Below are 14,974 nucleotides of genomic sequence, written 5' to 3' on the forward strand. Positions count from 1 at the left end.
TAAATCAGGTTGCCAGTAGCAACAGCACTGTTAAGCATGAGAGTGGCCCCTGATCTTCTTCCTGCTCATCCTTCTCTTCAACATTGCACTCAACACGTAGCACTCAACTTTTTCTGAAATTTCTGCTTTGTTTTTTTCCTTTCCAACATGAGCTTAGAAATATTGCACTGCCAAAACCACCTTCCTTGTTGTTTCTCTCCTCAACCTCTGTATCAAAGTGAAACTGATTGCGTGAGCTATGGGGTCATTCCTTCCTGGCAACAATGGAGTATTTGTTGGCCTCCACATACTGAAGGGAAAAGGAAAGAATGTGAGAAAATGAAAACGTCCAGTGGAACAAGAAAATAAGGGCAACAGCCTGAGAACAATCCAGCAAAGCCTCATTACGTCTTAAATAGGTAATCCAGCCGGTAGGTGAACGGATTCCTATTAACCTGGCAGTCGGGGAAACTTCCTCCAGGCTTATGGGTTATTACTTCCTCTGCTGTGGCTGTGGGACCATTGTTTAGCCACAGTGTGAACTCACAGCCTGATCTCTGATGAGGACAATGCTTGTTATTGTGTCTTGTTTTTTCTTTTATTTTCCAATTCACTGCAGGAAGTACAGATGGCATCCTAATGGACATGATGGGACAAATATCATTACATTACAACAGACATAAAATGGTCAACACTCATGAAAAACAAACAAAAAAAACTATAAAGTGACAGTCCCCTCAACATGGAAGAGTGAGGTCAATTCATTTGTGTTTACTGTGGTTTAAGCTTTAATTCGAAAGGTGAATATGAGACAGAAGTTTAGAATTATTTTTTATCCCAGTATTTACATTTTGATAAATTAAACATTATAAAACACAGCACATAACCTAACGTTTGAGTAGACATATTCAAACAGATATTTTGAAAGTAAATCAAAGTAAATTAATTCTAAAATTTTGTGGCTTTTTTTAAGCTGAGATTCTCTGACATCATCAATTTGTCGGTTTCTTCCTTCGATATGATTTTTCATGCTTTCACTGCAGCCTACTTGGGTTTCTGTTTTTGGGGGGAATTCTTTAATTAATCTCTTCTTCGGCAGGCGAAACGTGTTTAGTTGAGTTATGTTTTCAATTTACGTTCTGATTTAATGCTTTCTTAAGCCACCTGTCTGTTTTGGATCATTGTCTTGCTGCATTATGAAGCTCCTCCCAGTTAATTCTGATATTTTGTTTCTGTACATTTACAGACAAAATGTAAACCTCTGAATTCATTGTACTGCCCTCATCATGCTATGAAATATGTCCACTATGCTTCACCTTTTGTTTGGATCACGAGCAGATTCTTCATTCTTCTACACTTTGTCCATTCTGTCACTTTGAAAGAGGCTCATCTTGGTCTCAACAGTCCATAAAACTTTGTTCCAGAAATGTTGTGACTAATCTCTGAAAGGAAAGATTAAGTGCTCTGTACATGCTCTTCTACTGACAAAATTGGGTTACTCACTGTGCCCTTATTTTAGTTTTTGCTGTTTTTTTCATATGTTTCTTTGATTTGTCATCTTTTAGATGTAAGGGAGATACAAATACCATTGCTCCTTTTTTTCTGCTTTGGGGAGAAAAATTAGCTTATTTATTGGAAAAACAAATGCAACACAACATAAAACATTATAATTCTCATGAATGCAAGAGTTAAATACTGAAGTCTACCTATTAGATTGGAAGGTAATAAACTGTGTATATAAACTCGCTTGTTTTATAGTAGCACTAGTACTGTATGGATCATTTTCTTATGCAAAGGAGGAAAAAAAAGGAGTCATCTACTTTGTACCATCCCTCAGTCTAAGAGGTGAATCCTCTCTCAGTGGATTGTAGATTATGATACTGTCACTCTCTGGGGAGGTTGTTGGTGAGGTCACTGACAGTTTTTCTTCCCAGCCCTCACATTTTTCTCATCATCTTTTGCTGTTTTCCTTTGCTGACCTGTTCAATGTATGTTGCTCAGTAGTAACAGTGCTTTCTATCTTGTTTAGAACTGTTTATATTGTGTGTTTGCTATGCCCAATATTTGGACAATTTCTCGGATGTTTTTTCTTTCTTTTGTCAGATTCAGAACGGCTTGATTTTCCTACATAGACTGGTCTCGTTTTTTTTTTTTTTTTATTTGTTTAATTTATTCTTCTTAACATCTGCAGACTTTACGTGTCAAACCAAGGCTAAATGGTCATTTAGAAACATTTATTATTTGGCAATCTTACTTGCCACACTGTTGCAATAAGAGAAGCCTGTCAATTACATGGTCTAATACTTTTGGAGGTGACAGCATGTGTGTTAAATATTGACTGTCCCTGGGATTTATAACAAGTATCATAATAAGTTTCTTCTATATATAAGGTTCAGTCAGACAATTTCTATGTTGATGATGCATTGATTTTTACTTTTCTTTAGAAGTTTTTATTTCCTAATTTTTAATGGTTGTCTTGTTTTTTTATTTTCTTTTGTGATACTAGGGGTTTTAAATTATTTATGTTAGAAGTAATGTATACTGTAAAACTTCCTTGCAAACACATTCCAATTGAAGCCCTGAACCAGGAACTCCCGCTTCCTGAAAAACTACACTGGTCTTCAGTCAGCAGAATTTGTATTTTACCTACACTGGATTTCTGTTGCATTAAAGCAACGTCCATTCTACGACAATGTAAAAATAGCTTAAACATTACAACTGTAGTGGTGTCATAAATTCTGTTTTGTATTTGTTGTGGAGACTTGTGGAGAAGCTTCTGTACCTCCTTTAATTTACTTCCTTAATTTTACTTCCTCTTCCAGCTGCTTTGAGGCGCAGAGCAGAAAGTAAGGGAGCATATGACTCTCTGATGAATGATTTTACAAAGTCATCAGTTAAAATTTGATGTTGAAAAGTCATTGAAATTTTTCAGACACACATAGGAATATTTTAACACTCACTGTTCCTGTTCCTGACAAAAAGAAAGAGAAACAAATGACTTGACATGGAAATACCTCCTGTAAGGTATTTTAACTAAGCTGAAGATTTTAATATGACTAGTTTATTGACATTTTTGACACTTAGAACACACCAGCCAGATAAAACACGGAGCTCCACATATAACCTGCCTTCATACCATAACAATATTAAAACATTTCCTTAAGTTCTAACTTTAAGTTCTATAAGTTCTAAGTTTAGTTGGAGTTTATTCATCTGTTCCTAGTGTCTAAAAAAATATATCAGTCTCAAAAAGCAGCATTCACTTAAAAATCTGCTTTGTTCCATTCTCAGCACTTTAGCTGATTACCAAGTCACAGACAGCAGAGAGGTCATGAATCTGCCCTGAGCCAGTGACAGGAGCTGAGTTATAACATTAATCTGGGTCACTGGATATAATGTGTCCTGCATGTTCTATATACTGTATGTCCACATAGTTTCTCCAGTCAAATACATAAACAATGCAAAAATTACACATCTTATTTTCATACTTTTAGGGAGTTTTGGGAAAGTTGGAGGACATGAAGCAGCTTTGTAACTACATCAGCTTTGTAACATTTTATTAAGCATGGTGACCAAACAATAGGTGCAACTATGTGCAACATTTTCTTTTTACTAATGCCTCAACATTTGCCTAAAACCTTTGTATAATTCAGATTTTTCTGTTGTTGCAAATATAAATATTTAGGCAGGTCAGACCACAACCTGACCCTACCTGTGTACAAGCCCCTGGTTCAAAGGCAGCCTCCCACCACCAAAACATTGAAAAAATGGTCTGAGGGACCATAAATGCTCTGCAGGGATGTTTTGAGGCCACGGATTGGAAGACACTTTAAGACATATGGTGATGACATTGATGAATTGACAGGCTGCATTACAGACTACATCACTTTCTTGGTTGAAATCTGTGTACCAACAAAAACTGTGTTCTGCTTCCCAAACAACAAGATTTGGGTCCCCAAATACTTTAAAGTAATCCTAAATGAGAAGAGGGAAGCATTCAGGTCAGGGAAGAAATGAAGGAGGTCCAGAGACGGCTGTCAGTGAACATCAAAGAGGAATGAGGCTTACAGGATTCCTCCTGTAAGGTTCCAACTGAAAGAGTAGTCTGTAGTAGCATGAAGAGCATCACTGGATATAAGACCAGCAGCCAGAAGACAGAGAGGGGTGTGGATAGAGCCAATAATTTTAACACCTTTTTCAATAGCTTTGATGTGTCTCATATCCACCTCCCAAGGAGCTTAACAATAAGGCCACGTGTCGACCCTGCTTGACTTGGACATCACTCCCTTCTCTGCGGTAATGAGCATCTCAGCAGAGCAGGTGAGGAGAGATACATGCAGGCTTTGCCCCACAAATGCTGCAGGCATCCTTCAGGATGTCTTCAACCTGAGCCTGCAGCTGGAGAGGGTGCCTGTGAGATGGCAAACATCATGCCTGGTGCCAGTACGTAAGAGGCCCGCCCCAGTTTCCCGAGTGACTACAGACCTGTGGCTCTAACCTCCCACATCCTGAAACTATAGAGACTGGTCCAGGACTTCCTCCGGCTTCTGGTGAAAGCACCTCTGGACCTCCTCCAGTTTGTTTATTAGCCTCAACTCAGAGTCCTGCCAGCTTCAGATGTTTTCTGATGACTCTGTGGTTGTCGGATGTATACATGGTGGAGATGTGAATAAGTATCGATCAGTGGTGGACAGGTTTGTTAACTAGTGTGAGCACAATCATCTCCAGGTCAACATCAGTAAAAGCAAAGGAAAAGGTGTTGGACATCAGGAAGTCAGGGACTGTGTCAATCCTCTTTCCATATAGGGAGAGTGGGTGGAAGTAGTTTGTCCAGGTAATAAACTGGACTGGTCACTTAATGCAGCATCAATATACAGGAAACACAGAGCAGGCTGTATTTTCTTAGCAGACTAAGGTCCTTCAACATCTGCAGCTCCATCTTCTAAGATGTGGTTTGCTGGGGCAGCAATATGAAGGTGACAAACAGGTCTAAATGGACAATTATTATTTATTTAATTTTTAAGGTAAATTATAATTAACCTCATCTATCTTATTTAGTGTTTTGTTGTATTTCAGTAGTTTGTATTTGTTGATTTGTCTGTGTGCTTTTCCTTTCTTTTCTACTTTTCTTGTGGAGAGCAGCTGTAACAAGGCAACAAAATGTCCCTATGGGATCAGTAAAGTTCTTTGAATCTTGGATCTTAAATTTCTTTAGACATAAAGACTAAAATAAAACTTATTAGGTTATATCAAGTCTTATTTTCCTAACTGTAAATTCAATTCAATATGTCCTTCATATGTCTATTTAAGATCAAGATTATTTGTAATATCAATTAGATGCTGGGTAAAACTTTTTAAAACTTGAGCCCCTGCCCCTAAAAAACGCTGTGCACGTCCCTGTTTTTTTTTTTTTTTTTTTTGGACAGTGTTTAAAAAGGTCAGAAAGGCACAAAGACAAGTGCTGCGTGCAGAACCGACCTGTTGATTTGCTAGAAGCAGAACATTTCCCAGCAGCAGAACATTTCCCAGCAGCAGCTCTGCTCTCCATGCATGATAGTTACACACCCACATCTCTGATGTCCATCCCGTCTACAGAGTCCCGGGCACAACAGAGAAGTGACACGGACACTGGCAGCGGCTTTTGCATCACCTCATTATCAGAGCTCAAAGAGCATTTTGAGTAAATCTGCGTTTTGCAGAAGGCGGGATTCACTTCAGTTTATTAAGAAAAAAAAACTTTACAACCATGGCCAACTCCGGCATTCAGCTGCTGGGCTTCTTCCTATCGCTAATCGGTATAGTTGCACTGATCATCGGGACCATTCTGCCGCAGTGGAAGATGTCGGCCTACATCGGGGACAACATCATCACAGCGGTGGCCATGTACCAGGGGCTGTGGATGTCCTGCGCTTTCCAAAGTACCGGGCAGCTCCAGTGTAAAATCTACGACTCGATTCTGCAGCTCGACAGTAAGTATAGAGGGGAATTCCAGAAAAAATGAGGGAACTTTAATGCCAAAATATTCAGAAAAAAAAAAACAGAAGGATGCGTTAGGTTGACTTTTTTAACAACATCTACAACAGATTTAATTACTTATTTTTTTAAGGTAGTATCTAAGTATATGTCTAAGACTCTTAATGAACAGCTACTCCTGCAGATGGTTCACAATGTGTCTGAGTGTGTGTGTCAGTCTCCGCACAGCCTCTTAATCATGACTTGAGTTTGTGCACCTGCAGACACACCTGCCCTGTTAAAGTATCTTCCTCACTACTCATTAGCTTTTCTGCCTCAGGGAACAACCTGATCACTTCTAATTACCGCCTTCAACAGATGCCACTATAGTGTATCACTACACTGGGACACTGTCCTCATCACAGTGTTTTCTTTTAGACAGACAGATACACATTCAGGACTCACAAGGGTTGAATCTCACCTTTTCTTTATCACACATTAGACCCCCCTCACATGGTTTCATGATCAATGTTGGGGCATCTGGATAAACATTTCTATGCTAACGCATTTAGTTTGAGGCAGTTCATAGGTTTAATGTGGTTCAACCACAAAGGTCCTGCATGAATTTGTTTGATATAATCTGAATCAGATTAGTGGAAACAATAAGGGCCTCAAACTGTGGTGGACGCTGCAACAATTTCTATTGCAGACAGAAGACCTTCCGTCATTTTCTGAATTTTTCTCAGTTGCTATGACTCGTCTAATCAAACTGGGATCCACTTGTTTTCTTTGTCACTTTCTTTGCACAGCAAGTCGTCTGCAAATGTTTTAAAACATTAGTTGTACACATTTTTTACATCCTTTTTTTTTTTAAACAGCTAAAGGCCCCAAGCTTTATCGGATTAACTGTGTAAAGCAAAAGGAAAACACATGTTCACAGCTGTTCGAAATTAACTGCAAAATTAATACATTTCTAACATACCTGTGTACTGCACACGATTCTTCAATCAACAATCAGACTTTATCCATCTATAAAAGATGCCATCTCTGTGTTACCATTTGCCACTTTTGGTAAAAATTGTCATCAGCGTAGGTGCAGATTGCAACAGGATTTATTATTGTGAATTTAGTAAGATGACTATGTTTTTTTAATGCTTTCGTCCATTGGTTAATGACAGATTGAAGTTGTGTTGTGAGTGTGTTGGTGCATGTTTTATTGTTTTGTTAGTGTAGGGACATTCAGGACATTCACTAAACAACATTGTATTGCGCAGTCACCATACAGGCACCAAAAGTACAGCTGGAGACCAGATTAGCACCCAGACTTCACTGAGTCATGCGATTATGTGCAGAATGTGATTTGACATTGTGTTGCTGAATCAAGCAAGACTTAGGGAGCATTGATGGAGACTTCACACATATGCATGTTACCCATAGTTTGTGCATTAATGCACCTCCAAAGCATCACAGTGTGCAGATGGGTCACATAGTGCCTCTAATCTTTCGCATGGAATAACCAACATCTGTGATTCCCAAAAAGAATTTCAAATTCTGACTCATCAGACAGTTTTTTTTTTTACCTCACTTTAATCTAGTTTACATTTTTTTCTTGTTTGCTTAAACATTTTAAAACATTTAACACAGAGACAGAAACAGAAGATCACTGCCCACAATGACATGTTTTGTTTACAGTAACAATATGTAAGTTCAACAAATGCAAATCTTTCCGTCGGACAACACAGCTTGTGGTCAAACTAATATGTTCTTTATGTCATTATACAACGGACATGTAGTCATCCATAAAAAGCTACTTCAACCTGAATTTGTGTGATAAGCCTATGCCATTTATTGATAAATTACATAAAGAATGAGCCCAAAAACAAATCAGATCATATATTGTCTTTTCTTCCATTGTGTTTCTATAGCCAACCCTGCAACAATTCAACCAATACATCTAAAAGAATCTAAATAAAACTTATGAGTGGGAATAGACAAAAAAAGATTTGTGCAGTCCATTTCTTCAGATATTATGAACCTTTGAAATTTTATGCTTTGAAACAGGAATTAAATGTATCTTTTCCCATCTTAACCTCTAAAAGTCTCCTTTTCACTTTATATCCAATCGTGACACTGACCTGTTGCTACTTAGTTTGACGTGATGTGTTGATGTGGCGTCAAATTTAAAATAAGCATAAACGATTCCAAACAGAATCTAATGGCTTAGTTCCAACATACGTTGTATTTCTACTACAGTCTTTACACTCAAAAAATTGGTTTCAAAAGATCTTCACTTTCTCCTATTCATCCTAATCCCCTCTGCCTCTCTCTACACACCCATCCATCCCCTCCCTCACTGCTGCACGGTTTTGTTTGTTTGGGCAGGGCAGGGATGGCCTAGACTGGCACAGACTGGTTCTAGGTGGACACAGAAGGGAAGATAAAGGGAGGGGGGGGCTCACCCTGTGATAGGTTTATAGGTTGAGGAGGAGGGGAGGGTGGTGCTGACAGATGAGGATCCTGACAGTTTCAACAGGCCTCCACCTCTCAAACAGCAACAGAAGCAATGGAGAAAAATAAAAAGTGAGAGTTTCTTTTTTTTTGTTTTTAGTTTTTATGAGTATCCCATGGTTTCTCTTCCAAGAAAGGCTTACATTGAACTGTCTCGACAAGTTAATGTGAATCTTATTCACAGCCTCTGAACACACACATAAAGTCTGTCAGATAGGGCAAGGCCACGATACTCTGTTTGCGAACTTACAGTGCGACGGGCTATGTGATTTATATCCTGTTGCTGTTTTTTTTTTTTTTTTTACAAATCACTGTTTCTAACCTTTTAAAGCTGTACTCCCTCATTCCACAAAGCAAAAAGTGCATCCACTCACGACCTGCCCTAACCGAACCAACACACACACACACTCACACTGTCTTGAACTTTAAATCATTTGTTTTGTTCCTGTCTATCTGTCTCTTCCAGGTTCTCTTCAGGCCACTCGTGCCCTGATGATAGTCGGCATCATTGTGTCCATTGCAGGGTTAGGTGTGGCATGCATGGGAATGAAGTGCACCACCTGTGGCGGGAGTGACAAACTACGCAAGTCCCGCATCGCTATGACGGGAGGAATCATCCTGCTAGTGGGCGGTGAGGATGGAAATGCTCCTTTAGAAATGAAAGTGTAATTTTATGAACAATGATGATGAGTATGAACACTACTAATCACTGACACAATTTGATTTGGATCTCCAAAATAGTAGCATTTCAAATTCTACAGGAAACTAAGTGTTTATTGTCATAGTAATAACCAGCTTTCTGGTTGACTTCTGGTCACCAGATGACGACAGCGGTCATATCTAACTTCTGATTTATATTTTTCATCCATGTGCAATTGTAATTTGACTTTTTTGTATTACATTCAATATACTCAAGGGGTTTTATTACTTACAGATGACCATTCATGTGTGAAATTTGTTTCTAGATGGATGACAAATTAAAGGGAAAACCTGCATATACGTGCTGTTCCACTGCAAGCTGCCAGAACATCTTCCAAGTCATGTGTTGGAATGTACTGGGGGTTGGAGGGGGGCATATTACATAATTTGGAGTTTTGATAATAGTTGATGTTGAGGAGGCTGGGAAGGTTACACCATCGAAACAATTTTTATTATCAGTGAACCATTATGTTCCTTTAATAGTTTACACCACAGTTTATTGAGGTTGAGTTTTTTGCCCATCAAACTTGTGGATATTCAGATTTTTCACTGAAGTGAAACATTTCACCAGCTCATGGCAGTAGATGACAAGACAGGATTCATGTCTTGGGCACCGTGGACATCTGTCCCATTTGTCCAATAGTTGCTGCAAAATTTTTGCCTAGACACCTACCTACACCTTCCTACACTGCCAAACACCACCATCCCCACAGCCACGCTCCTCTCAAAGCTAAAAATACATCTTCAAATCAGAAACATAAAGCTGCAAAAATGTACTTCTGATGAGCTGATTTAGTAATATGATACGACACGCGTACGTTTTCCTGTGTGGCTTACACTTTGCAGCCACATGTGATACTCTAGCTGCTGTATGGGACTTATGTTAATCTATATCTATAATTACGCCTATAAATCAATATAGACTCAGTTAAGTGAAATCCACCCAAACACACCTCATCATCTCATTTTTCTCCCAGACCTTCAGTGCATCATACATCAAACAGTAGGTAGGAGGATCTTTGATCCCCAGTCCAAAAAGCTTTCCTCCCACTCTCCTGCTCCGGCCCTTCAGAGGTCATTAGACTGAAAGAGACCTGTACTGCTGCCACTGACTCCAGCATTAAAGGTCTAACTGACTCCGAAGAAGACACACTGAAAGACGATTGTGCTGGAGTCACTAGCTATTTTCCAAGTGACTATAAATGGGGATAAAAACATGCTCTCTCAGGTTTTGCTGATGTGCTAACGGGTCTTTGTTGTTGGCTCTCTCTCCTCTCAGGGCTTTGTGCCATTGTAGCATGCTCCTGGTTCGCTCACAATGTCATCAGGGCGTTTTATAATCCCTACACCCCTGTCAACACCAAGTAAGTGGTGCAAAAGCAAAGTGTGTTCTCCTCTGTTATTAAAGAATTTGTTGGACATTTTGTTTAATTTGTATACTTTCTTGCAGAGATGGATATGACGATACCACACAGATGGTTAGCTTAGTTTAGCATAAACAGTGAAACTTAAATGAATAATAAAATGAAATGTTAAGATATATAAATTCATTAGTATTATATTTAAATTATATACAATTGTGTTTTTTTTTTTTAAATCCAAGTATACTGTAAACGTTTAATTTTCTGGGATCTTTTAGTTCTTTGAGTTCTCTTTGCTCTCACTGTTTATGCCATGCTAAGCTAAGCTAAGCCAACTGTTGGCTGACTTTAGTTTCATATTAAATAAATAGAAAGACGAGTAGTACTTATGTTCTTGTTTAACTTTTTACCAAATGAAAACTAGTAAAGTTATATATTTCAAATGTTGGACTATTCATTACATTAGTATTCATTAGTATTATTTTGAGGTCCCAGTGAGTGTATTTCTTTTCCTTTGTGGGAATTTATTTTTCTTTTCAATTACATTTCAGAAGGAAGTATGATATTTTTTCACTCTACTACATTTACTACAGCTACTGTATTTACTAGATGTATGGCAAATATAGCTTTTACATATTATAATGAGGTATTAGTGACTGTAGATGTTCCACTTTGGCTCAGCGTGGCCCTAAATCATACAATACAAACAGAATTTGTAAAACACTGAAAAGACACATTCTTAATAAATGTGTTCTTTTACGTTTGATACATTTGTACAATATGAACATAGGCTGTAGCTCAGTTGGCACACCCACGGACCACAAGGTCAGTGGGTCGATCCCCTGTCCCGGCTATATGTCTCTGGACAAGACACTGAACCCCTAACAGCCCTTTCTCATCCCCAGCTGCGCAGTGCCGGTCCAAGCACCGTAGAATTTGGGGAGGGCAAAAACTGTGGCAAAAAAAAATAAAAAATAAGTGACAAATCAACATGTGGACAATGATCGGTCGTGGCAACCCTGAACTCATGGGATAAGCCAAAACGACAAAAAAATTCAAAAATGTAGCATTGAATGCAGGACAGTTTTCCATTTAATGGAATACTTTAACATTAGTTTAAAGCAGAATTTTGGAACATTTGCAATATCAGCTCCCACTGCCACTGCTGCGTGCCCTTCACTTTCACACCATGCTCATAAATACCACTCAGGATTTGACCCCTGCTCTCTGATAAACATTGGTACATCTGCATGTGTTTACAAGCTCAAGCTGTAAGAATCATCAGGTATCAGATGCCAAAAAATATTGTAAACTGAATTTAATGTCAAATTAAATACAACTGAAATAATAAAGTAATATTTTAGAATTGTAAACATATGACTCTACATAGATTTATTCCTAAATCCCTCCTAAATTCCTAAATCCCTCCCCCCCCAAAAAAAATACAAGAAACATAATAAAAACTAAAAAAGCTAATGAAATTTATGTAAAAAGATATATAAAACTGAAAAAGTAAGCCATCTAAAAAGGTAATAATTCTCAACAAAAAGAATCTGTTTGTCTTTTTTCACGTACAAGCCAGTCATATTTATGCATAGATATGCAACAACTGTGCCCAGGATAGAAATAGAATTATGTCCCAATTAGTTCAACCCAAAGAAGCATTTCTACTATTCAACTTCAAAATCATTAAAATTCAAAAAGAGGAAGTAAAGATGGTGTAAATCCTTTTTTAATAGACTGGCAGGAGAGACACAATGAGGAGTCACATAGAAAAGAACAGGCAATGAAAACAGAGGGAAAAAGAAATTAGCAGAAAATGATTTTGAACCTGAGAGACGAGGAGTTGAAAGAGGCGAAGCAGGACATGAATGGGTGATTTATTGTGACATTTAACCTGATTCAAATGAATTACTGCTTCACAAATTTGTGCCACAGCCCACTTTTATTGTTTTAAAGCCATTTTTACAATATGTTTGTTTGCTCGTATGTGGGACCTCAGTATTTCTAAATCCCGAATATGACCATGCCCATAAATGTTTAATGAAAACGCTGAGCTATTGTCTTGCTACATGGCGCTATAAAGCGTTCTTCAGAGAGGGCTCTGGGACAGGACTCCTAATATACATATCAAGTCACTTTGTAGCAAAGGCAGAGGTGCCATTGGCTTTATTGCTAGTTAATGTAGCGTTAAAATTATTGTGAAACGGTTATTTTAATATAAAATATTACATTAAAGTGACACGGTGTGAAGTTTACAAAAAGACAAAACCCTCTTATGAATGAAGAGATGATTTTTTTTTTTTTGAGAAACTAAAAAAAATACTTTGCAGTATTCACTACACTGGTTTTGCTGCTACAGTCTATGGTCTAGTATAACCACGGTCTTATCTAAGTTTAGATAGATATTTTTGTAACTGAAATTACAGTGTGAGTTTGATCACTTTATGACTGATCTCTACTTGCACTACTTCATTTGTGTATTCACCGATATTCCATAAACCTATAAGACTTTTGATGTGACAGCATAATTGAAGCTTTAAATTTGCCAATGGTTCAATTTATCACTGTAAATCTGAGTATTTCCTTGTCAATCTGTCCCAGATTTGAGTTTGGTGCTGCCATCTTCATTGCTTGGGGTGGCTCCCTCCTAGACGTCCTGGGTGGGGCCATGTTGGCTGCTTCCTGTCCAAGAAAAAAGCAAGTATCCAAATACCCCGCCATGGGCGGTTCCCGCTCTGGCCCTCCAAGCAGCGCTAAGGAGTATGTCTGAGAGCCCCCTACAGCCTGTAGGGCTTCCAGTGGAAGCTGATGAAGATGTCTCCCCTCACTTGTTGCAGCATCAGTAAGGAGTAAAACCGAAGCAGTTGTGCATCATAGACAGAGGCAAAGATCTACTGAAATGGGACTTTATTCACAGTTTGTTGCAACAGGCCTTATTATACAATGATCTGAATTGTTTCATGAATGATGTCTCTCACCCCGTCCACACATTCCACAATTGTTTACAAGTCATCTTTACAAATACATTATAATTGGATCTCCTGATTTATTAGGCAAGCCCTCCGGGTGTAACCACTTGAACTGTAGCCAAAACGATGGATTATAGCCAAAACTTGCATCACCATATTAGAACCAGCATCTGTTAAGTCGTGTTATTGAAACTAATCTATTTCTGTTTGTTGGCTGTGACTCAGGGGTTCTGTACAACAAAGACATGAGGTGACAATACAGTGTTTAATTAGGTATTGGTGGTTTTTTAATTAGACGTTACGATAAGCAGGGTGTAACTTCACACACAGAGATCAAACCTAAAGCGTGACTGTATCACATGGACCTTTTACTACAACACTCACTATAGACCCTGCAGCTCTTCATACCGGTGTGTTACAAACCCTGCTCATACATGAAATATTTTAGTATCCGGTCATTGTCACACTAATAGCCCCCATATCAGCCACTATAAAATGAAACTGCTTCTATTTATTTTGTCAAACATAGGTTTTTGCTCGTGTAGATTTGCATATTTGTTAGATCACGGTGGCCTTTGTGTAGCTTTCAGAGATGCCATATTTTTATCAACATATTTGATCTGAACTGTACTGTTTTTTTACCGTACTGTCATTTTTATACACTTGGCTCATCTAGCACAAGTTAAAACAAAAGATAAAATGCTTTAACAATACTTATATAATAAAGATAATGCAACATTGGTAATTATGTGATGGTCATATTAGCCAATACAGACAAAGCCATTAGCTTTCTTATTTTCAAACTTTTCTTATTTTTCAAATTTCAAAGGTTTCATTTATGTTTGTAAATCTGAGTATTAGATTTTTGAGTTGCCATGCTTCATGCTTTGTGCAGAAGTGTGCACGTATTTTCAAAACATCTAGTGTGTTTTCTTGAAATCCACTCAAGACAACTTATTTTCATCAGACTAGCAAAGCATAGGTTTAAAATTAAACTATTTTGATGCTACTGTTTTGTAAAATCTTTGCCTTCCAAACAATGGATGTTGGGAACTGTAGTTGTTGTTTGTTTAAAAAATTAACTTAAATTAGCTTAATGAAGTTTCTGAATTTCAGTAATCTCACTTTTTGTTTTTCTTTCCATGTTTTATTAAATTGTGACTTAACTTCAAATAAATCTATGCAGAACCAAGACAACCCTAGATGACATATGATACAAAAAAGTTTTTTAAATATCAATTGTATTTATAGAAGCAATATGGTATAAGATATAATACTATTTAGGTTTGTCAGAGAAAGCATTCGCCCCCTTTATTCTTACATCCAAAAAAACACTCAATTGAAATCCCTCAGTCTGGAGTTACAAATTTCTAAGGCTTTGAAACTCCACAATTCCACAGTCAGATAGATTATCTACAAATGGAGAAGACTTGGAACAATAATAAACCTTCCCAGAAGTGAACAACCCTCTGAAAGTATTCCAAGAGCACAATGAAGACTCAT

General features: G+C 37.9%; 1 protein-coding gene across 1 annotated transcript; it reads left to right on the forward strand.

The window, feature by feature from the left end:
- The first annotated feature begins 5,431 nt into the window (after positions 1–5,431).
- On the forward strand, positions 5,432–14,250 carry cldn7a (claudin 7a). The gene is made up of 4 exons (XM_067524186.1): positions 5,432–5,948; positions 8,906–9,070; positions 10,418–10,502; positions 13,104–14,250. The coding sequence occupies exons 1-4, from the start codon at positions 5,726–5,728 to the stop codon at positions 13,270–13,272; spliced, it is 642 nt and encodes a 213-aa protein (XP_067380287.1). The 5' UTR covers positions 5,432–5,725; the 3' UTR covers positions 13,273–14,250.
- The last annotated feature ends 724 nt before the right edge of the window (positions 14,251–14,974 follow it).

Source organism: Channa argus, chromosome 12 (assembly GCF_033026475.1).
Source record: "Channa argus isolate prfri chromosome 12, Channa argus male v1.0, whole genome shotgun sequence".
NCBI classification, from domain to species: Eukaryota; Metazoa; Chordata; class Actinopteri; order Anabantiformes; family Channidae; genus Channa; species Channa argus.

Bases quoted from the DNA above. Each gene is read 5' to 3' on its own strand.
- cldn7a (XM_067524186.1), top strand. From the start codon at position 5,726: ATGGCCAACTCCGGCATTCAGCTGCTGGGCTTCTTCCTATCGCTAATC. The intron at 9,071-10,417 runs GTGAGGATGGAA...CTCTCCTCTCAG, and splicing joins AATCATCCTGCTAGTGGGCG to GGCTTTGTGCCATTGTAGCA. The intron at 10,503-13,103 runs GTAAGTGGTGCA...AATCTGTCCCAG, and splicing joins TACACCCCTGTCAACACCAA to ATTTGAGTTTGGTGCTGCCA.